This window comes from Malaya genurostris, chromosome 2, assembly GCF_030247185.1.
Source record: "Malaya genurostris strain Urasoe2022 chromosome 2, Malgen_1.1, whole genome shotgun sequence".
NCBI lineage: Eukaryota > Metazoa > Arthropoda > Insecta > Diptera > Culicidae > Malaya > Malaya genurostris.
The window spans coordinates 56,288,718-56,312,831 of record NC_080571.1 but is presented as its reverse complement, the minus strand read 5'-3'; the positions used below and the strand labels follow the sequence as shown (position 1 = coordinate 56,312,831).

Sequence of the window (24,114 nt, the reverse complement as noted above, 5' to 3'; positions counted from 1 at the left end):
GTTTTTTTTTCTAGCGGCTTCGCAACGTTTGCGTGAAAGCAGTTTTAGTTCTTTTTTTCAGTTGATTGACGATTTCAAAATCAATTACACTTAGCATTACTTTAAACACTGTTCTACTTACCCTATAGGAGCGTTAGCTGCGCCATTGTCGTGACCACCAGCCAATTTCGATTGCCGTCTCTCCATTTTTGAACCGTCTCGCGCAAGTGTCGTCGAACGAATGACGAAATTTTAATAGCTGCAATATTTCCAGCAAATTCTTGCACAATCATTGACTCAAGACCAAGCAAACACAAGGACTGCCATGGCAACATTGTCAAGGAAACGGAGGGGAAATAAACAACGTTTTAATTCGTTCTTTCTGTTTTTTTTTTTGGAATGCTTTCGAAGCTTCCGTTTTGGCGAATTTTCATAGACCACTAGACCAAGAACGCAATGATGATACAAATATACATACCTATTTATCACAGGGCAGAATGTTAAGACGATGAACAGAAGCATTCGAACATTTATTTATTCATTTATTCATATATTTTTTTTATATTTATTATATATTTTATTCTACTTATATTACATCCTCCACAGGGCCTAAAAACAATTGACAGATTCTCTTTGTTTACTTTCACTTTCGACTATATCTGCGTTATTATACAAACGTTCGTTACATATTTGGTACTGTTGGAAACATGGGGATATTGTCTTTCATTCTACACGAATACTTTGTAGCTACACGTGAAAATGAAGGAAATATTCACAAAAGAGAAAGTAAACAAAGAGAAACTCTCATTGGTTTATGTGCCCTTATGAAATGTTAACATCGAAATAATAATTTTTCGTTCTAACACCTTCAGAGCAAATCCACCAACGACATTAACGGCTCACCTCATCTATCAGCTTTTCTCGTATCAAGTTTAAAGTAAAGCGCTATCCACACTAGGCCGTGACGTATCCGGAACGGGACCGCAACGTGCCAGGATTTATTTGTAAAATATTCTCATCATACCGTGCACCATCCGTGTCGCTACCGTAACATACACAATCGTTGCATTTGATGTGCTTCTGTTCCTCACGAAAATAGCACATTTTTCCAACGAAGAATTGGCCAGAATTGCAATTGCTCTGAATGACGAAGATAATCAGCAGTTTAAAAACAAGAAAAAAAAGGAAGAAGATTTGGATGCACGAACTTTGGCGAAAAAGAGCAGTTGAGGTGAATTTATTTAAGCAGCTTGTGAATGACGATATCAAGGAATATTTTCGAATGCCAGAAGCCTGTTTCAACTCGCTGTTGAGTAAAATTCATCAGTGTCTTAAAAAGCATGACACTACATTCCGATTAGCAGTGACTCCCGAGAGGCTGGCAGTTTGTTTAAGATATTTGCATTGATTTGTTTACAAGATTTCTTTGTAAATGTCAAGAAAACTCCAACCAAAAAATGTATAACGGTCATTGCGATGGCTTATAGTTTGTGTTCGTCTCATGATTTCAGATATTTAGCAACAGGAGACACGCAAAAAAACCATAACATTTAGTTACAGACATGGGGCGGTCTACCAGATTGTTCACGAGTGTCGTGTAATTACCGAAAAATTGCCGAAACCAACAGAAGATATGCGGAAGAAGATTGTTAACCATTTTTGTGGAATTTCCCGCTGTGTCTTGGAGCCTTGGATGGAAAGTATGTGACAATTCAAGTACCTGTCCATAGTGTCTTTGAGTCAACGCATGCTTTGACCGTGCTTCGGACGTGTGTCGATACAGACACGGGTACGACACGGTCTAGTGAGAATATTCACATGAAGCTGCATTAAACAATTTTGAAGCGCAACCCGGTCGGGATCCGGTCCAGTCCCGTTCCGGATACGTCACGGCCTAGTGTGAATAGCGCTTCCCGAGCAGAGTGTGAGATCAAATAGAAAACTCATTTTGATGTTGTGATGTTCGCATTTATCGATTACTCAATTTGCTGTTGTTTTGGTCGTTTTAAGTGGCAAAACATCAAAATCGAAAGCAAAAAGATATCCCGATGATAGCAAAAAGAAAACTATTTTTGCTAACAGCGAAAGCAAACTGAAATCTAAATAAGATATAGATTTTTTCTTTTGATTGCAAAACTAGTTTTCAATTTGAAGTTATTATCAAACAACGAAAACAAAACTGGAATGCATAATCAGTTATTGATTTGCTTTAAATAGACATTACTGAAAACAAACAAGTCGCGAGCATAAGCTAAAAATATATTGGGCAAAAGACCCGGGATAGTATACTTTTAGGCGATATTACTTGCAACAATAAAAAAGCGTCAAAAGCACCAACACCTCCACAGAGAGAGACTTGGGTTTCGAACCTAGGTGATTTGGATTCCGAACTCTCTGCGAATGCTATGGACTGTAACGTTAAGCTGTAAGTAGATGGAGAATTTTCGATCATATGACAAGCAGTGTTGATTCACAAAGCTGTATACAGGTAGTTTTAGCCGACGCACACTCGTTTCGTCGCATCCGTCCCGCAACCATCGTGAATGGAAGTGCGGCTATTTGATAGTTATGAAAATGTGCTCTTTGTCTTTCTCGTATCCAGAAACTGTAGCATGTGAACATCATAATAACAAATTGAGTTATTTATTTGATCTCACTCTACTCGAGTATGTAATCATTTTGAAATACGAATTTCTAGGCTCAGGAGAGCGAGCGCTTTAGAGTGAAGTCTTTTACAGCAAAGGCTTACTGGAAACGTGAAATTAGGAATCTGACAATAAGCAATCTCAGATCATATGTTATTTCGATTCCAAAAAAATATCTTACTTATTTCGACTAATTGGGACAATTAACGAGTATCTCACTTCTGCTCACAGACAGCATCACACTGATTTAGTAAATTTTTAATTCTTGTGTAGACTTAAATTCGGGATCATTCGATGAAGATTAATTTCGGAGCGAACATTAAGCAATTCATTTGCATGCTTTAGATAAAATGGATTAAACATAGATAATTCATGGAAATCTGATTATTTAGAAAATACGGTTTTCAAACTAGTTTTCTAAGTTTTTCAAATATTAATGCAAAATCGCTGTACTATATGGAGCTAGTGTGCTAAAATATGATCTAGTTCAGAACCTGAAATCTTCAAAGCTTTTTTTTCTGAGGAAAGTTGTGCTACATTATGGATGTCAAGGTCTACATTATGAAAAATATGTTAGTTAGGAATTGATTCGCCAAGCGCTCCTACAGCGCACGAAAGTTTCTGATACAAGACATATTACGCTATATCTCTGAAACATGATGATTTATAACGTCGTTGATTGGAGTTAATAAAATTCTTTGATTTGGTGGCGCTAAAATGCAATCAAATATTCAAACTGTTTAGAGATGTTTTTAAAGGGTTGGGACAAAAAGAAGGGATGGGGAGGGTTTGTGTGGTTATGAAAAAATTCACATAACTTGACGAGAATCGACACGTTTTGAAGATCATAGAAACATTTTGCATACCTTAGAATTGACGAGGGGTGAATGCAGCAAGTGCCTTTGAAAAGGGGGGTGTAATGTTTTTAATGTTATAACTCCGAAACTACTGAACGGATTGCTATCAAATCTAGCACAGATACTTCTTGCTCTTCAGAGATGGTCATAAGTGTATTTTTATGGGGAAGGAGGCCTAGCTAGGGTCTTTAACAGGAGATTAAACTCAAACATGCAAAGGATAAATTGTATATATGATCGAACATAACTCCAAAACAACTCAATAGATTATTAACTTTCTTGGCACATGTAATTCTTGCTCTTCATAGGTTCTTATAGGAGATATTTTAATGAGGAGGGGGGTGGGAGAGGTGGTGGTTGCAGTAAGTGTTTGCTAACAGGGGGAATTTGAGTCAAAATGTTTCGATTTTTACGAAATCGAAATTTCTCGACAGACACAGATATTTATTACAACTAAGAGATGATCGTAAGAATATTTATACGCGTGAAAAGATAACAAGTGTCTATTGAAGAAGCTCTCAGTTCAATTGTTTGTTAATATCGGAATAATCCCATAACAACTCAGTAAATTATCACCAAACTTGGCAGAGGTACTTTTTGCAATTCAGAGGTGGTAATAAAATTATTTTTTCTTGTCGAGTTCAGATATTCATTGCACAGGTGAATAAAAGGTTGGAGTTTGTAGCAAGCGCCTCTAAAAAGAGGTTTATTGTTAAATTTATCTTATTTGATTCACAGCTAAGCCGGAGGATATAGACTAAGCGAAAATCAATTTTCACCCCCCCCCCCCCCCCCCCTCTCTTTTTTTGACGAGCACAGATACTTTTTACACTACTCAGAGGGCAGAGAGCTGTTGCAAGCTCACTAACAAAAGAGGAGTTTAATGTAAAATTCATTGGACGAGAAACGATACTTCTTGATTAATACAGATACTACCTTCACATCAACATAGATTAAAGGGTTATTTCAAGGAAGGAGTGTAGCAAGTGCCCAAAACATGGGAAGTATAAAGTGAATTGATCGTATTTTATGAAAAAATGATACTTCTTGACTAGTACTGCATATTTCTAGCAACTAAATGATTACGTGGAAATAGGTTGTGTTTCACTACGCTCTGAGTATTTCAATGGTCAGAACAATACCTAACATTGTTTTTGCGGCCTTGTATTTACGAAACATTTCCGAGCAACGCCGGGTAATTTAGCTAGTATGATATAAAGGAGAGCGTATTATTCAAAAAACTTGTTAGTTGATGCACGAAAAAACAATCACTTTGGCAATACCGATACTCGAATTCTGAACCACAGACAATAACGGTCAAAGCATCAACCGAAAATAATAGTCAGAACATTTAACATCTTTTATTTAACTAGATGCGAAAACTGTTAAAGAATCTGATACTTAACGTACCCCACCAGAAGGAAATCGTTGACGTCAAATGTATTTTTCATATCAAGTTCCTGACGAAGTTCTTTCTGTGGCTGACGATCAGCGAGATGAGAATGCCCAAGCCGCTATTCGTTCTCGAAAGAGAATGAAGCCTTTTGGCCGGAACTGGTGAAGGCCCAGTATGCCAGGAGATCGCTAAAGGAGATGAACTAGCTTCAGATAGACGTGGCACCAATGATCGTCAACCTATCCAATGTCCTCCAGATATGTGGTGCTAAAACAATAAGCTCGCAAATAAAAATATAGAGGATTTTTGGTGTAAAAGCTGCAAAAGTGTTGAGGAAAATCTTTTCCTTGATCATGGTTAGGTTCCGGACAACTGCCACAGGAAGCATTTTTGAAAAACGCAACATAGAATTAAAGGAATAATTGTTCCATTAAAATTTATTTTTGCACTTTTGGATCGCGTAATGTAATTAGTCCTATTTTGATGCAGTTATTAAGTTGTTGCTTTTGAATAATCATTTTTGGAGTTTCCCAAAATATTTGCCTCCCAAGTATTTTTTTCTAAAAGTAACAGCAAAATGATAACATAATGTGATATCAATTGAAAAATTAATGAGCTGAGATCAAATTAAGATTTCAATGTGATGTTGCTATCATAATAAGATTTCGATTTGCTCTCGTTTTGATGTTTGACTTTGCTCGGGTTAAGAGCATCGTCTGCCCCTGTCTCCAGGGCAGTAGTCAAAGCATTGAACGATTTCGGTAGGCCTCGCAAAATAAATGCAACCATGGTATCCTCACCGAGATCTTTTCCCGCACTGCAAAGCTTCGTATACAAGCTTTCCATATTTGTAAGATATTCGTACAACGTGTAACGATTTTCACACATCCGTTGTAGTAGTGAAACTCTAGTGGACAACGTGGCCTTCTGGTGATGCCGGGCCAATGCCCACGGGCCCACGCTTCTTTTACAGTTTTCGTTACTCGAACTACTCCAAATTGATTATCCTCGAGAAGTAGTAAAATCGTTGCACTAGCTTTTTCATCACCTTCTAACCACTTTGCTGGAACAGCTTCTTCCGCGTCATCTTCTGGTGCCATTTTTCATGTACGTGCATAAATTTACCCGGATCAACAGCACGTCAGTGCGGAGCTTCCAAGATTCATAATTTGTATTATTCAGCTTCATGGAATTCTTCAGATCCATTCTATCGCAGATATGGCTCCAATCGTTGAACTTCCAGAATCTTGTTGAAAAAACCGATACGTTGCTAAAGGCTCATAACCTGTTAGCAGAGTGAAAAAATAACAACTTGTTACTATGGGTCGTAAAGGTAGAGTGAATAAAATTTTATTAATTTATCACATAGGCTTACTATGATGAAAACTCATATTGATAGCTTCCTATGGTTCAGTTTCGGTATCTCAACAGTCCCTGGTCAAGCCACGGGGACCGTTTGGAGCGGGCTTCAACTGCCTCTTTTACTATGGCTAGCTCGAGTTTGGAAGGCTTTATTCCCAAAGTGAAACACTCTTTTTGCCTTTCTCCAATAGAAAGGTTATGCAATCACTGTGAAAACCAACTTTTGAACCGAGACCCGGAGGGCCGAGTGTTATATATACCATTCGACTCAGTTCGTCGAGTACGCAAAATGTTTGTAAGTGTGTATGTAACGTTTTTTTGCACTAACTTTTCTCGGAGATGGCTGAACCGATTTTCACAAACTTAGATTCAAATGAAAGGTCTTGTGGTCCCATACATTATTCCTGAATTTTATCCAAATCCGACTTCCGGATCCGGAAATATAGGGTAAAGTTTGGTGAAAATATTATACCAAAAAAATGGGCGAAAAACCGTGAAAAGTTTTTTTTAAATCGGCCTCAAATCTTCTCCAATTGATAGTTTTCATCAGTAGACAGTCAAACAAACCGATAACGGTTTAAGAATCGAAGAAAATTATTTTGAAGAATACCACAGTATATATGATAGTATGATTGATATTAGAAAGGCATCATTACACCACTAGATGGATTAAAACAGGTTTTTTAGATCAGCATCACTCTTTTCATACAAATAGGCAACGCAAATGTCAAGCGCTTGGTTGGAAAAATGATGCCGACATTGTGACATAAACGCTGAAGTATGCTTTTGTGAACCACTCGAACCAATTGGTGTCAGAAATAAGTCCAAATTAGTGTCACAAATCTATATACACTGAGGTCTTTTTTTATGCGGTATTTCTTATGCGGTTTTTTTTTAGTCGAAGTTTCAGAGTTATGCGGTTTTTTAAACGAGTTTTCAGAGTTATGCGGTTTTTTTTTATGCGGTACGTAAATTTGCATAAAAAAAGACTTCAGTGTATATAAAAATGAATGTAAGTTTGTATGTTTGTAACGCCATAACTTCGGAACTACTGAACGGATTGCCACCAAACTTGACACAGGTACTTCTTGCATTTCAGAGATGGTTTAAGGAGAACTTTTATAGGGGAGGAAGCGTAGCAAGTGTCATAAACAAGGAGGGATCATGGAAAAATTCATATAACCTGACAAGAATCGATACGATTTAAAGACCATAGAAACATTTTGCATAGCTTATATATGACTACACAGGGGGGGGTGGATGTAGGCCTTTAAAAAGGGGAGTGTAATGTTTAAAACGGCATAAGTTCGAAATTACTGAACGGATTGTCACCAAACATACTGGTACAGATACTTCTTGCTCTTCTGAAAAGGTCATAAGCGTATTTTAATAGGGGAGGGAGCGTAGTAAGAGTCCTTAACAGGGGGGTCATGAAAAAATTTGTCTAATTTGACGATAATAGATACTTTTTTAGGACCATAGAGACCTTTTGCATATACTAGATATGATCATATGGGGGATGGATGTAGCAAGTGCCTTTAAAAAGGGGGGTGTAATGTTTGTAATGGCGTAGCTCCGAAACTACTGAAGGGATTGCTATCAAACTTGGCACAGATACTTCTTGCTCTTCAGAGATGATCATAAGGAGAATTTCAGGGGGGAGAATGTGTAACAAGTGTCCTTAACATGCGTCATGGGGCACATAGTGGCACACTTAGGCTCACAGTATATCACTTTTTTCAGAGGCACAATATAGTTTGTGTTAAGCGACCCTCCTCTTGGGCCTTACCTTCCCAAAACATTTCCGAGCAACGCCGGGTAATTCAGCTAGTTATTTTATAAAAAGATAAAAAATATTTTTAGGAGACTGTTTTGACGAAAGAGAAAGGCATTATCACACCACTAGGTGGATCAAGAAAGTTTTTTTTTTATATTAGAGGAGTGAAACTGATTGAACTTTTTAATGATAGGTAACTGATCTTATTTTAGAAAAAGCACAAAAATGCAGGTTTCATTTGCCTACCAATCAAAACTAGAGATTTATTTTGAGATGGATCTGAAAGAAATCGGATGTTATAAACCAGGGATTTCCAAACTATTTTGGATTATGGACCCCTTAACTAAAATTAACTTAGACCTCAGACCCCCATCAACAAATTCCTTTGAAAATTCAATTTCCTGCTTTATTAATATTGCTGTTAAATACTTACCAATTTCTGCGGATAGTCAAATAAACACAACTTTTTCAGCATGAATATTTCAAATAACAACTTATGACTTATTATGACACTGACGCATTATGATGCGCGATTTCATGAATCCGCCTTTTTCAATGATAAATCGTAATCATTTTATCAATATATTTTATTGCGCGACCTTTCTGGTCCGCTTATGATGCGCGACTATAGTGATCCGTTTGATTCAGTTATTTTCAACATTACGTAATCAATTGAAAATGAAAATCTGCGTGCCAAATTGTACGAATAAAGCTTGCTTCATTTAGAATTGGAACAAACTTTTGCTCATATTGTGGCGCTCCTGGTGGACGGATTTGGAAGTTCTTGGCGCCCACGTGTCGGGAATTTTGTCAGCTTCACGTATGATTTTTGACATTCCGCAAATCCACCGTACTTTGTAAACAATCAACATGGAAGCCGAAAGAAGAGAAAAAATTGTGCACAGTTATTTGGAAAATCCATTGTATTCTGCATCTAGGCTAGCTAAACAGCTGAAAATGCCTTAGAAATACCGTATGGCGCGTTATCAAACGGTATAAGGAAACATTGACGACGATTCGGAAACCTCAAGCCAATCGTCGGAGTGGAACTGTCGACCGGAAACTGCGTGGTAAGATTTTGAAGACGATAAAGAGGAATCCTAATCTGTCGGACCGTGATTTGGCCAGAAAATTCGGTGCTGCCCATAGTACCGTGAGGAGAACTCGACTCCGGGAAGGAATCAAGTCGTATCGAGCTAGAAAACAGCCAAATCAGACCATAAAACAGAATAGTGTGGTCAAAATTCGTGCTCGGAAACTATAAGACCAGGTGCTGACCAAGTTCAACGGGTGTCTTCTGATGGACGATGAAACCTATGTCAAGGCTGACTTCGGGCAAATCCCAGGTCAAAAATTTTACTTGGCCACGGCTCGGGGGGATGTACCAGCCAAATTTAAATTTGTTTTTGCCGACGAATTCGCAAGAAAATTTACTATTTGGCAGGGCATTTGTAGCTGTGGCAAAAAACGAAAGTTTTCGTTACAAATAAGACAATGACATCGGAACTATACCAAAAAGAGTGTCTCCAAAAACAAATTTTGCCGTTCATTCGATCCCACGACCATCCCGTAATGTTTTGGTCAGATTTGGCTAGCTGTCATTACAGTAAAGTCGTACAAGAATGGTATGCAGAGAAAGGGGTCCAGTTTGTTCCGAAAAATCTTAACCCACCCAACTGTCCCCAGTTCCGCCCGTGTCACAGGAAAAATTCGAGAATTCCTTCGAAACCGTGACGAATAATTTTATCCGTATTTTTTCTTAAAAATATGAAGAAAACGCTACATTTGTATAAAAAAAGATCTTGAATTCAATAATAAATAACTGAAATACAGCCAATTTTCTTTGTGTCAATTCTATCTGAAGCAAGCTTTATCTGAATAAATCTGGATTTTGTTTCATTTTGGGTTCCGTTTCCATGCGAGGATGTTCTGAATAACTTTGCTATTTAAAGTGCGCCTCCTGGTCATTCAATCTCAACGTAATACATTTCCACGGTTCGAACGGAATCCTGAACTTTCATCTTGATGGAGCCCAATAGCACCAGCTTCTTGGCATCTGATTGTCATAGGTAACGAATGATTTACATGGAATCCTTGTATCCTGGCCGAAAATGGCATAAATAGGTATAGCCTTCTTTAAGCGCATGCGTAACAAATGTATGCCATTTAGAATACCGGGGTAAAAGTTCTTCCATATTTCTTCTTTGATAGTAAGAATCTCTGCCTACTGGGACATAGTTTGGCGAATATCAGGAAGGCACTGTATGTTGTATTTGATGTTTTCATGCTCCCCATAGTGCACATTGTTGTTATTATCTTTAGCGAATTTAATTGGAATGATAAAATACAACTGATGTTTTAATTGAGGTTTATAAAACTGGATGTAAACAACATTATTTGTCTTGTTGCATTGAAGTAAATGCACACGTTTAATACCAAGATGCATTTGTTCCTTAAGCAAACCATCAAGCTCTCGTATCGAAAGACGTATTCTGCACTGCCTGAAGTCAACAATAATTGTGCTCTTTCGTATTGGCGGCGATAGCTTTTGTTCATTCGTTTCGAAATCGTTCTATTGTTCACTACACAATACTGTACTAGGTTTCTGTCGTCGTCCCGAGCGTAAGCGGTTTTGTTTTATCGACTGCCTTGGATGGGATGTGAAAGCGAACTGTTGCCGTAATAATTGAATGAGAAAGTAAACAGTTTTCTAACCGTTAGTCCCACGACAAAAGGGCCTAACTGCAAATGAGAGCCTCTTTTTGTTTACTTTCTCTTTTGATTATTACGAAGCCATTATTGCAAATTCTCTAAAGTTTCCAATATAGGGTAAAGTGTTATAATATGCCCCTCTTAAGAAAACATTGAAATATTTCCAAGTGTATTGATATATTTTCCTCGAGAATGTCAGTATTTCATTGCAATACGGATGAGGAACATAATTTTCGATGACTCCAATAGAAAAGATGAGAATTGATTGATATAAACACATTTTCCAAAACGGCCACATTCTTAGTTTTTTTCGCTCGCCTCAGACATAATGCCCCAACAGCCGTAAAATATGTCTCACAACAAATCAGTGGTATGACACACAACAAAAGACATTTTATCCCACAACAATGATGCATTAGGCTTCTTGAAATGTCCATGAAGTTACTGTTTTTAGATAATCAGTATGTCAAAGAAATGGCGGATAAAACATCTATTTAGTCGAAGCAAAACCTTACATCGAAAAGCTGCCGAATGAAATTTTTAGTTTTTTCATACTTTCCTGCAAACGACAACCACCAAACTTGCATAGCAGAAAGATTCTACGAAAAGATAGTGTAAGTGGTAAAACTTTGGTTCAGAAAAGTTTTCAATTCTTAAGAAAGGAAAGGGGGCATTTTGGCTAGCAGGGGCGCGTTATAAGACTTTCCCCTAAATCGAAAGCTTGTAGTTTTACCTTGAAAGTTTTGCGAAAAGTAAAGCGTCAAATATAAAATCTGTTCAGTAAATCGCAAAAGAAAAAGTAAACAAAGAGAAACTGTCATTTGCAGTTAGGCCCTTTTGTCGTGGGACGGTCGTAATTTTCATCGAGATTTGGACCAGTTCTAAAAATCTCCAACTTCCTAGTTCTAAAAATCTCCAACTTCCTACGAAAAACAACAACTGAAACATTGGATGCGATTTAAAATACATTACTCCTGACTTGCGGAGAGTGAACAAATACTAATAAATAGTATATTACTACAATGTTGCACATTGTATCGGAACCGTTTCAATTATACGGTCTCTGCTTTTGCTTTTACTTTTGCTGACAGGCTACTGGAGAATCTCCGGACACATTTCACAGGATCCCGTGCCTCACTCTCGCATAAGCCCCGATAATATTCCCGATACGTGCAGAATGGCCTGATTTCGAATTCAAATAGAGACCCATCCCATTCAGAGGCCCCCTCTTCCAGGATCGTATCCCGAGCAAACCATAAAACAGTAGCCATCTGTCACCGTCATCATGAACCGCAACATGCAGAATGAAGCAACAAAAACAACAAAAAAAAGTAGACATGACGCTCGAAGGCAGCCCTTCTCACCGTGGCCGAAGGGACTCAGGAAACGGAAACAAGTCGGAAACGTGACAATTAGGAGTTTATTTCTTTTTTTTTTGTTCCACCAGTAGTGACCGTGACGGATCCAAAGGAGAGCCATTCCATCGGTTGGTAGCTGCACTTATTGAAACGTTATTTTGTGACAATGACAACTCACGTATTTTATTACCATCAACAGTTTTAGTTTTGCTATACATGGAGTGTTTAGTGGGTGTAATTATTGCTACGCCGCCTTCTTGCCCTACAGGTCCCAGATTGCAAACATGTACCTACACTGAAACCGACGTTCGAAAGCTCGACATGGCGAAATAGATTGGCTGTTGATAGGCTGTCGGTATAGCTTTTTTCAGCATGATGTGTTTACATCCTCATCCTATCCACTGGTAGCGGTAGCCTACTGAGCTCTGACGGTTGTCAAATGCTACTGTCTATTTATCACTACTTGTTCGAAATTGTGTTGCACTGCACAATTCTGGGTGTATTTTTTTTTGTCTGAAGGCTCTTTTTCTTCCGATTATTTGGATGTCCTGATTTTTAAGTACTGATCGATAGACTTGTTGACACTGGCCTATTGAAAAATTCACTGAGAATTTGCAGCGGCAATATAGTGCACAAAGATCGGCTTTCTACGCGAGGCAACTTCCAATTGGGGTAGACAATGTTAAAATAACGAAACAGTTATTTTGTACCTTGCTTTTAGTCTAAACAATGATATCGCTATTCACCACAGTGTGATTTAAGGTAGGCTTAATTTTTGCTATGCTAAATTCACCTCCACCGTTGTAATTATGCTGCTAGTTTTTTTCTTTTTTTTTTCAGTAACTCCATCAACTAATGTGAACTATAATTGGTGTCTTAGAGATCTTACCATAAAATGAAACTTTATTTTAAATTTGCTCCGAAAAAAATTCCAGACTAACTGTTCGAGGAATTGTTGATTTGGTATTTGGTAAACTTACTTAAAGTTTTAAAAAACGAAAATCAAAACTTAAAATGTTATCTTCATTGTTTGATTATTATTAAGAAAAGTAATGCCAATGTACTTTTCAAACATGGAATACCCTTTGTTAATTAATTGAATAAAACTTGCGCATGTTTACGGTTTTGTTTTATCTACCAAGTTGTCATATGTGAATGTATTTGACAGTAGCTTTTGTATCAATTATCTGAATGACCACGAGATAAAGAAGTTCCGGCTGACAAACATGTTCTCACCACAAATGTCAATAGACAATGAAAAATGTGCATTTGGCCTCACTGATGAGTATCCGCAAAAATATCAACAGCTCTGTGGTGTATTTTAGTAGGCAATTGAGCGTACTCTTCGATCGGCACCCGCACGGCCTTTTGGCTACCTGTGCAGCCATGGCCACCAGACGGCTACCAAAAATTGATTCAGTGACGGTTGTCAAATTCAATTTGACAAAACAAAGTCGCCTGTATCTAATGTCGTTTTCGCTTGATGCCAAACCTAACCCAGTTTCCACTCTAACTGCTGTCAAACCGTTTGTTTGAAGTCAGTTTCGAACCTAGTTTCAACGTTGTTGAACTGAAAATCGAGTCAGTTTCGAACCTGGTTTTTAAATCAGTTTTACTCAAACCCCCGTTGCTAAGTGCGAAATCAACACAGTTTCGTGAAAAGTGTTTGTTTGATGAAACTACCTTGGGTCAGTTTCAGTTTTCTCAAGCGAAAACGACATAAGTTAGTCGAGCGTTTTCATCTTCTCACCTTCGCTGAAAATGTCAAAGATTTCAATGTGAAAAAATCCTGGTCGATACGGTTGTATCGTTTGAGTTGTATATCTGGCAGCGGCGAGGCAGTCGGTCACCAGAATGTCTGCCAGCCATATTTTTCCCAATGGCAGCGTTTAGTCAGCCATCTGGCAGCCATGCGTATGCGGTGAAGGGCTCGATTTCGCACAAAATTGGAACTTGAGGACTGGGTAAATAAAGATTTGGTATTGCATTCCCTTCCCTTGCAATTTGACTTTCTTTTTCATTAGAATTCGTTGTTTATTCCTTGCCTACGGGACGTTCTAGTCAATACAAAAAAAATCTATCTATTCAGCTAGTCTAGGTTTTGAACCGGAGTCAAAATGCAAAATCATAGCCTAGAACCAAAATCAAAATCAGAAGATAGAATTTAAAATCCAATCCAGAATTCAAGTTCAGAATTCAGGAAAAGAATAAACGATTACAATACCCAAACTCGAAAACAAAGTGGCGAAGAGGTTAAACGTTACTCGCTGAGCCATTTCTGACCATCATCTACACTTCATGGGAATGATTCAGAAGGCGAGAAAAAGGATTTCTCATTAGCTGAATGACAGTCATCGAAAAACATTGAGTGATTTTTCTCTTTCTTTACATGAAAAAAAGGATTGTCTGCTTCGGACTATGACAAAAGGTAAGAAATGAATTTACTTTAAAAATCCCAAGCGCGGAAAATTATGGTTCGACCCAAGTTGTCTTGGATTACAAGCTAGCAGACGATACTGTATCGATACCAACAACAAATGATGAAATTGAATCAAGCTCTGAAAACAACCATAATGCTTCCCAAGATGTGAGAAAGTCAAATTGCATCACGACAACGCCTCCGCATAGTTATTTCGACGTAGAAGTCGTGAGTTGGAGAAAAGATTGAAAAAAAATGTCTTGCTTTAGAAAGTAGCTACTTTGAATAAAGTATCTTGAACCTACTACTGACAATCTACATGTAACCATTAAAAAAAACCCGAAAAAATTTAGCTGGTTAAATTTAGTTACAGAATCCAATTTCAGAATTCAGTTCCAGAGTTCAATTCAAAATCTCACTTACAGAGGTTCCTGGAGGTTTATTTTCAATTTCCGAATTCAGCACTAGAAACTACTTCCACAGAAATTCAACTCCAAAATCCACGTTCAGAATACAATTCCAGAATCCAGGTACAGAATAAAATTCCAGAATTCAGTTACAGAATCCAATTCCGAGAATTCTGTTCCAAAATTTCAAGTCCAGTATTCAGTTCCAGATTTCAGATCTAGAATCCACATCAATAATTCGGTTCCAAAACGAAGGTCATGACGGGAGCGGGTCATTTCACCGAAAGTCGTTTCGCCGAAGGCCATTTGGCCGAAAGTCGTTTCGCCGAAAGAGTCATTAAGAGGCATTAATGCCGCGCTATGACAGCAAATAATCGCTATTTGGCACTTTAATCGCTCTTGAGACTGCATTTGGACCGATTTTGGCAAAATATACGACTATTCATGGATCATGCTTATATATGACAGGTGTGCATTGTGTAACCTAAATTCTGATTGATTTACAACAGATGAGCTTTCAGATTGCAGATATAAAGCTATAAGAATTTTCGGTGCTATTAAAAGGCTTTTTTACTGCCATTATTAGTGCTTACTGGTTACCTGGGTCTTGCATACAATAATACAACTGTAACCGCCTTGTTTACCCGGTCTACTCAGAGCTAGGTTTCTTTGCTTTAGTTAGGTCCGAACGAGCGGTAGCGAGGTCGGACAGCACACGAACCAAAACGATGTGGCGTAGCCGCATTAGATATTTTTTCATTTTCACTCAATGAACGGAAAATACCTCATACGTTTGCCTGGTAGATACACCTATGCAATTGCTTTGATGCTTAGTATCTAAAAGTCAACAAGTTCTGAAGTTCATGAAAATCAATCTTTTTTCGAGAAGTACAATTGTAGGTCAACAAAACGGGCGTTAACGCTATCATCTCTCATTTGTCTTTATTTAAATCAATTCTAATTACGATTTTAAGACGATTTCAGGATTCGGTGAAATGACCTTTTCGGCGAAATGGCATTCGGCGAAATGGTATTCGGCGAAGTGGCCCATTCGGCGAAATGTCATTCGGCGAAACGGCTTTCGGCAAAATGACCCTGATCCGGTCATGACCAATATTCAATTCCAGACTTCAGTTCTAGTATTTAGTTCCAGTATTTATTTACCAAGTTCAGTTGTAGAATCCAATTCCAAAACCTCGGTTCTGAATTTAGTTCAAAATTAAATCAGAATCCAGATTTTAGTTCCAAAATTTAATTCCTGAATTCTGTTACCAAATGCAGTTACAGAATCAAAGACCAGAATCAATTTGAGAATTTAGTTATAGAACCAAGTTCCTAAATCCAGGTTTAGAATTCACGTTCAGAATTCAAGTTCGAAATTCCGATTCAGAAATCAAGTGCCAAAATTCAGTTCTAAAATGCTGTGCCGAAATTTTAGGTCGAGCACTCAATTGCAGAATTCAATTCTAAAACTCACATTAATTTCTGAAACTCAGTGGAAAAATCCAGTTCCAGGTCCAGAATTCAGCACCAAAATTAACCTTCAACATTTAGGTCAGGATTACAGCTAAAAAATTCAATTCCCGAATCAAGTTACCGAATCAAGAAGCTCAGATAAACATTCAGATCTAGAATTCCATTTGAAGTATCACAATACAATTGGAAAATTAGGTCCAAATTCAGCTACCAAATCAAGTCCCAAAATCATTTGCAGAACTCAGTTAGAAAAGTCATTTCCAGAATTCAGAATCTAAGTTCAGATCCAAAAAATCAAGAGGTAAAAAATCCAGAATTCAATTTCTGAATTCCGATACCAAGTCCAGAGTGCAGCTCTAGGATCTGACATCATAGTTCAGTTACAAAATTGAAGATCACAATCCAGTCCAAGAGTTCAGTTCCAGATTGCAGGTCCAGATTTCAATTACAAATTACTATCCAAATCCAAAACTCCGGTCGAGGATTCAGTTCCAGAATCCAGATTTGGAGTATAGGTCTGAAATTCAAATTCAGAATTCAACTCCAAGATTTAGTTCCAGTTCTCAAATTTAGATTTCACATCTAGAACTCAGTTCCAGAATATAGTTACAGAATTCATTTCAGTTCAGGTCTAGAATTTAATTCAGTTCTAAAATCAAAATTTGTTAAATTTTCAATAAAATCGTGCCGTTTTTAACAAATAAACTGATTTGAATTAAACTTTCACAGATCGCATATAATACAATAAACTTAAACTTATTGTATAAAATAAACAAAAAAACTATTTTTGTATTATTGAAAACAATTGAGTTTCTTTCAATATTCTGGACCTTTGAAAAATTTGGAAAGATATCATAATACAAAATTGGAAAAATTGGTGGGACAGCAATTATTTTCAACTTATGACGAAAAGTTTGCCTCTCGGCATTGTTTTTTCACACGCTCCGGGTGTAGTAAAGCGTGAATTGGTCCACATGCATTGGAAAATTCCATAAGTGTCCAATGCAAAGTCTAATGAATGTTTAGAAAAAAATGTTCTTTTTCGGTATATATTTTGAAAAACCATTTCAACGATCAAATAGAACTAAATTATCAACACTTGAGCAAAAAATAAAACAAATCATTTTTTGTATGCGATTTTGTAAATTCTGATCCTGTAGTACTACAATCCAGTTCACTGATTAAATTCCAGGTCCAGAATTCAGTAACAAAATCAAACACCCGAATCCAGTTTTATAATCGGCGAGAATTCAGCTATCTATTCCAGATCCAGAATACAGGTCCAAGATTTATGTTAGGAATTCAGTTCCAAATTTTAGTTCTATAACTCAGATTCAGAACTCTGGTTCAGAATTCACGTCCAAAATTCCGTTTCGTAATCTAGTTCTAGATTTCAGTTACAGAATTCTGTTGAAAAGTTCTTTTCCTAAATTTAGTTTAAAAGTTTAGTTCCATAACCAATTTCGAAATTCAGCTATAGAACCGATTTCCTTATTCCTGGTCTAGAATCCATGTCCAGAATCCAAGCCCAAATGAATTAATGTTCAAAACGCAGTTCCAAAATATAGTTGGAGGATCCAGGTCCAGAATTCAGTTCCAAAACCAATTTAAAAATTCAGTTACATAGCCGAGCTGCTAAATCCAGGTGTTGAATCCAAGACTATGTGAATTTAAGGTGTAATTTCAGATACATAAACCAATTTAAGAATCAGTTCCAAAATTCAATTCCAGAAATCAATTCATGACTCCTGGTCCAGAATTCAGTTTCAAAATTCAGCTGCAGAATCCAGGTCCAGAATTTAGAATCAGAATTCAATTTCCAAATTAAATACCACAATCCCAGTCAAGAATTCAGTACCAAAATCCAGTTTAGTTTCATAAATTTAATCTTCACTATCTCGTTCAATAATTGAACTTCACAATCCGGGTCCAAAATTAATTTACTGAATCTAACTGCAAAATCCAGTCGAGAATTCAGTTCTGTAATGCAGAGTCAGAGTACAGGTCCAAAATTTAGGTTCAGGATCCAGTTCCAAAGCTCAGATTCAGAATCCAGGTCTAGAATCCACGTTTAGAAGTCCGTTTTTTTGAATTCAGTTCTAAATGTCAGTTATAGAATCCAGTTATTATGTTTTGATTCAGAATTCATTTAAAAATTTCAGTTTCCAAACTCAGTTTTTTAGAGAACTGGATTGCCGGTGATCAGTTTCTAAATTAAAATTCTAATCTAGAAAACAGTTCTAAAATCCAAATCATAAATTCAATTCCAAAATCCTTGTTCAAAATTAAATTTCCAATTTCCCAGATTCAGGTCCAGAACTCAGATTCAAAATCAAGTTCCAGGACCAAGGTCCAAGAAATAGTTCAAAAATTCGAAGCTAGAATCTTCGATATTTAATTGTACAATTCATTTTCAGAACTCCTTTTCAGAATTCAGTTCCAGAATACAATTTCAAAACTCTGTTCAGAATTCAGTTTTCGAATTCCATTCCTGGTTTTATATTCAGGTTTCAATTCTAGAATTGGGCTCTAGTATCCCTTTCCAGAAACTGGATTTCGTTACTGAGGTTCAACATTCAATTGCGAAATCCAGTTCAAGAATTCTGCTCCTGAATCCACATCCACAATACAGGTTTAAAATACAATTCCGGAATCTAGTTATAGAATTCAGTTTCAGAACTCGTTATATTTTCACTAAAATATTCCAGAGCCAGAAATCGAATTACTTTCATATTACTGGTCTTTCATATTACTGGTACAGGTTTATATCCTTGTCTTGAATTTGGACTTACTATATTAATGAATCAGATACGGAACCTGAAACTGGTCCATTGTTTGAACATTCCAAATTCTGGAACTGAAACCCGACTTAAGCTTATCATATCACGGTCCAGTTCCAGTTCCAATTCCAGATCTAGCAATATAGTAAGACAAAAGCTGGATCTCGATTAAGACTTGGAACATTAATATGGAAAATCCAGATATCACGTCATTTGGTTATATATCTGACATTATCCCCCCATCTTTTCCATCACGACAACGCTCGGCCACAAGTTGCAGCTACGCACAACAATCCTTTTAAACCAGCCCAGAGCTTAAAATTCTCACGTATTTTCAATAAAAGAATCGAAGAGAGACGAACCATTCTCGTGTTTCACTGCAACCAAAGAGAGTATCAATATCAACATCACTCGTTTCCTTACGACAAGATGAAACCAAAACAACGTCTGCAAGGAGAGTCAGTCTAAAATATAATATATCTTTGTGAATCGTTTTCTGTCATTTTAATTCACGAAACATTAGTTGAATATCGGTACTGTAGTTTACGATTTTCACTGAAAACCGAAAATGACTGAAAACACAATTTTGAAACTACTATTTCGCTCTTGTTGTTGACTGGACATGGATCTTATTCTCAAAATTTTCAAGCGGAGCTGAAAGTGATATTAATTTTTCGTTATTTTCGTACATTTTTGATCAACGAAAATTACTTTTATTACACACTTCGAAAAAAACCCTGTGATTTTACATCTTATTAGATGCACATAAATGGAGCGTCGCAGTTCACGCAAATTTACGTGGAATAACATTTAATATTGTGTCAAAAATTCCATAACATGAAATTCATTTAAATAAAAAAAAAATTAATACTGATATTATTCCGCGCCGCGACTTGAACCGAAAACCATTGGAACTGCTTGGCTGGTAAAAGATGCATTTAAATTCATACAGTCGCACCTGCTAACAGAATGCAAGTTACAGTCGAAACTAGTAAAATTCAAGCTAATCTAACATTAAGTCATTAACAATGAGATTTTCCGTCATTTGACAAATTAGGTCTTCATGAATTACATCAAATGAGGGATTAAGTCATCTGTAAAATTCAGACATAGCGCTATACAGCTCGATACAAGGAAGCCAAAGTATATTTGATTGAACTTGATTCGTACCGTCACCGGAAAAATCTATACGTTGTCCATATTATTTCATACAATGATCTTGAAAAATTACAAAGCAATAACGGTACCATACACCAAATTACTACAGCTAAATCAAGAGCCCGTGAATTTGTATCACAAATATTCTACATAGAAAACATACCAGGTTTGAGGTTTTACACTACCTTGCAATGGGATAACCGAATATTTTTGTATGCAGAAAAGATCGATGCTTGAAAAAATTTGTTTGTATGGCAAGCCATTTGCAGCAGTGGCAAATGAGGTAATGTACTGATGAATCGAAGATTAATCAACAACCGAAACTGTGAGCATGGAACTGTACCTCGAAGAGTGTTTAATGAATCCTGTTGTTTTTTTAATGTCTCACGATTGGTCACCGCTATGTCAGCAAGATTTGGACGAAATTTGAAACATATAACATACGCAAGCTTTATTATTTCCTCACCGGTGAACCATGCTTTGTTTCAAATATTATAAATTATTGATTTGAACTTTAAAAATGCTGTTTATATTTTATACAAACAGCTCACTTTCAACTGATCTAATTCCTAACTGAAATTGAAAACATAATATGTGATGCTAGAAAAAAAAAACATTCCAGTTCAAACAATGAATCACTTCACCGTATCTATACTCTTTCGCCCTGCTTAAAAAAAAACAATCGAATTCCTAAGTGCCATCCACCGGTAAGTACTTCTTGCCCTCCTAGGTTTTATTATTTGACCACCAGGTTCAACAATTCTCATGCATTTTACCAAACTGAAAAGCTTATAAATAAAATATTTTATCGCCTTTTCGGATCGGATGAGATTTTCTCGCATCTTATCCGCACTCGGCACTCGACGACAAACTTAAGACCTGAACATAAAACAGAGAACAGAAAGGACAAAAAAAAAGTTCAACACCAAATCCACCATCCGTACGGGCTGCCAGACGGTTTCGAGAGGCTCCCGGAACCACTCCAGGATAAGCAGCCGGTCAGTTCCAAAAGGAGCAACATATTTTATAGTGTAACCATACTGCAATAGCTTTGGTTTTTTTTACATTCAAAATAACTGGAAACTGGGACACGAATGTTAACCAACCGAGAACCAAAGGAATTACGGAAAACCGGGCAATTATTCGTCTCCAATCAATCTACGAAACTGCGGAAAGCAGTGGAACCTCCTACGCAAAGCGTTGTGATGAGAGTTTTCGGAGGGGAGGGATTTTCTGTGCACGGGAAAAGGAACTGACTGACTGGCTGGTCTGCTAGGTCATAATTTTACTGGGGCCTGTCCGGCTGCGGTTGAGCCTGCTGTCGTCGGCAGGCATTATTTTTTGACAGATCCGAGTCAGCGTTCTTCAGCTCCATGGCCAGTTTGTAGCCAAGCTCCGGCCGACGATCTCGGCCCTCTGCCATCGCTTTGACCTGGAAATAGAGAGAGAGAAAGCAAGAAAAAAAAAACATCAGACGGGAGTATGAGTTAAAATACGTATATGACACTGTATAAATGGCAGTGCAGCTGTGTTCTGGCCGGACTCGGAAATTCAATTTGAGTGTGTCACGCGCGAGAGAGCCTGAAAATTGCGTCCATCTGACCAATGGACACGCTGAGCCCTGGCAACTACCGGACCGGATATTTATTAAAATTTGCAATTTAGTTAAAAGCCCTTGATGCGGGGACTGGACCGAAGCGAAGCTGTTTGCACTGTGTGGCAATTGACATTTACATATGGTTTCATCATACGCGGACTCTGTTGGTAATCAAATGTTCGGTCCATGCAATCGCACCGGATCACGTGTGATTAAGTAGAAGGACTATTCCGCAAGCGAACACGGGTTAGAGGACTTTTCAATTTGGAATTGGTCGTGATGATGTTGTTTAGTTTCAAAGTCTACTGCTCAGTCGAACTCATTTGAAAGCTTGACGAGTTTCCTTCCGTTCTGAAATATTTGCATGACATAAAATCATAACAACATTTCCGTTTAGGTTTCCGGTTCAAAACGCTTTGATATTTGTAATCATTCCATTGTTTTGATGATTTTTAGTGTGTGAATATAAAAAAATCCCTAATAACAGCCATCTGACACCGGTATGTGAGCACCAGCCATTTGAAAGTACACTGAAATCTTTTTTTATGCGAGTTTACGTACCGCATAAAAAAACCCGCATAAAAAAACCGCACAACTCTGAAAAGTCGCATCAAAAAAACCGTATAACTCTGAAAATTCGCATAAAAATAGTCGCATAAAAAAGACCGCATAAAAAAAGACCTCAGTGTATACTGATTATGTTGAGCACCTCGCGTTTCGAGCCCCAAACACTGCGATGTTTTGATACTCATCGCGACTCTCAAATTGTGAAAATTATCTCCACTTGATGTCACAAAACACTGTCTGCTGTATTTTAGGTAAACCGACAAGTTATTGTGAGAGAGTCGACCGAAAATTCACTAATTTTCGTGCACTAAACAATGTAAACGCGTTAAATAAATGCATTACTGTTTGTTTGTTTACGTTGCAATCAGCTGATTTTGAAGTTCCGATTTTGATTTCATCAAGATGGCGTCGTGACAGGGGGCCGCCTAATAACGGATGCATAGTAAGCCGTGACTATGATACTTTATTCCGCGATCTCTGCATCCGTGTAAAAACATACCCGCTCGGGCTTTTGGCTACCTGGGCAGCCATGGCTACCAGACGGCTACCAAAATTGATTCAGTGACTGCTGTCAAATCCAATTTGGCAAAACATAGTCGCCTGTATCTTAGTTAGTCGAGCGTTTTCATCTTTTCACTTTCGCTGAAAATGTCAAAGATTTCGATGGTAAAAAATCCTGGTGGATACGGTTGTATCGACGACACGACCAGACACTTCGAAGAAAAATCGGAATAAATGAATGAACACTAGAAGCTCAAATAAACAAACAAACTGAAAAAAATGCTCTGTGTTCAAAAATTGCTCTGTTAGTTCAAGGTAAATTGAAATTTTGTTTTATTTATTCGATTAGTGCTTATTATTTTTAATCTAGCATATCTCTGAATAAGTGAAAATTGACTCAGATTGCAGATAACATTACTAACAGTTAATGGAAGCTTCCAGCTTTTTCAATTTTGGTAAGATACCTTGCATTATTATTCCTTTTACTGACCTTTGAAACATGTATCTGCTTCCAGGGCCGGAACGTTTTTTTTTTAATCTGCTCTGTTTCTTTCTGGAGATAACTCAACCGATCTCGGTTTCTTAAAATCTATCAGCAGAGTAAATTTTAGCATGAAGACTAACGATTTCAAAAGAAATTTATTTCTTATGTATTAGTTTATAAGGAAGAGTCTTTTTGAAAGCGGGCAAAGTACAGAAAGTCTAAAACAACATAAGTGTAGCAAATTTTCATCACCTAGAAATTTTCAATAGTTAAGATCACTTTCAAAAAGAAATCGTAATTCGCAAAATATATAAATAAGGTAAAATCAGCTATCAGTTACTTCAAAAGCAAAATGAAATCTAAGATTTGTTCAGTTTCATACTTCTCCCGAGTCAGCTAAATATCTTTCGGAATAAAAATTAAATTATAAATTAAAACACAATTTTGAGTGACTAATTTTTGTTTTTCTAAGTATCATATCTTCTTGTTTTTATGCATTTCACTGCAACGTAAACCAAATGTTTATTCATATGAACAAATTCCCGGTTTTCGATTTCAATGTATCTACCGGTTTAATGATATTTTTCTACTGGTTTTTTAAGACCACATATTTTGGTCTTTTTTTGGCATTAAAAATGC

General features: G+C 37.1%; 1 protein-coding gene across 1 annotated transcript in view; it reads right to left on the bottom strand.

The window, feature by feature from the left end:
- Positions 1–12,239: 12,239 nt before the first annotated feature.
- LOC131432293 (nicotinamidase) overlaps positions 12,240–24,114 on the bottom strand; it is a 183,967-nt gene continuing 172,092 nt past the window's right edge. The window contains exon 9 of the mRNA XM_058598488.1: positions 12,240–21,758. Within this exon, the coding sequence (XP_058454471.1) occupies positions 21,612–21,758 (147 nt within the window). The 3' untranslated portion in view covers positions 12,240–21,611. The remainder of the gene's footprint in view (positions 21,759–24,114) is intronic.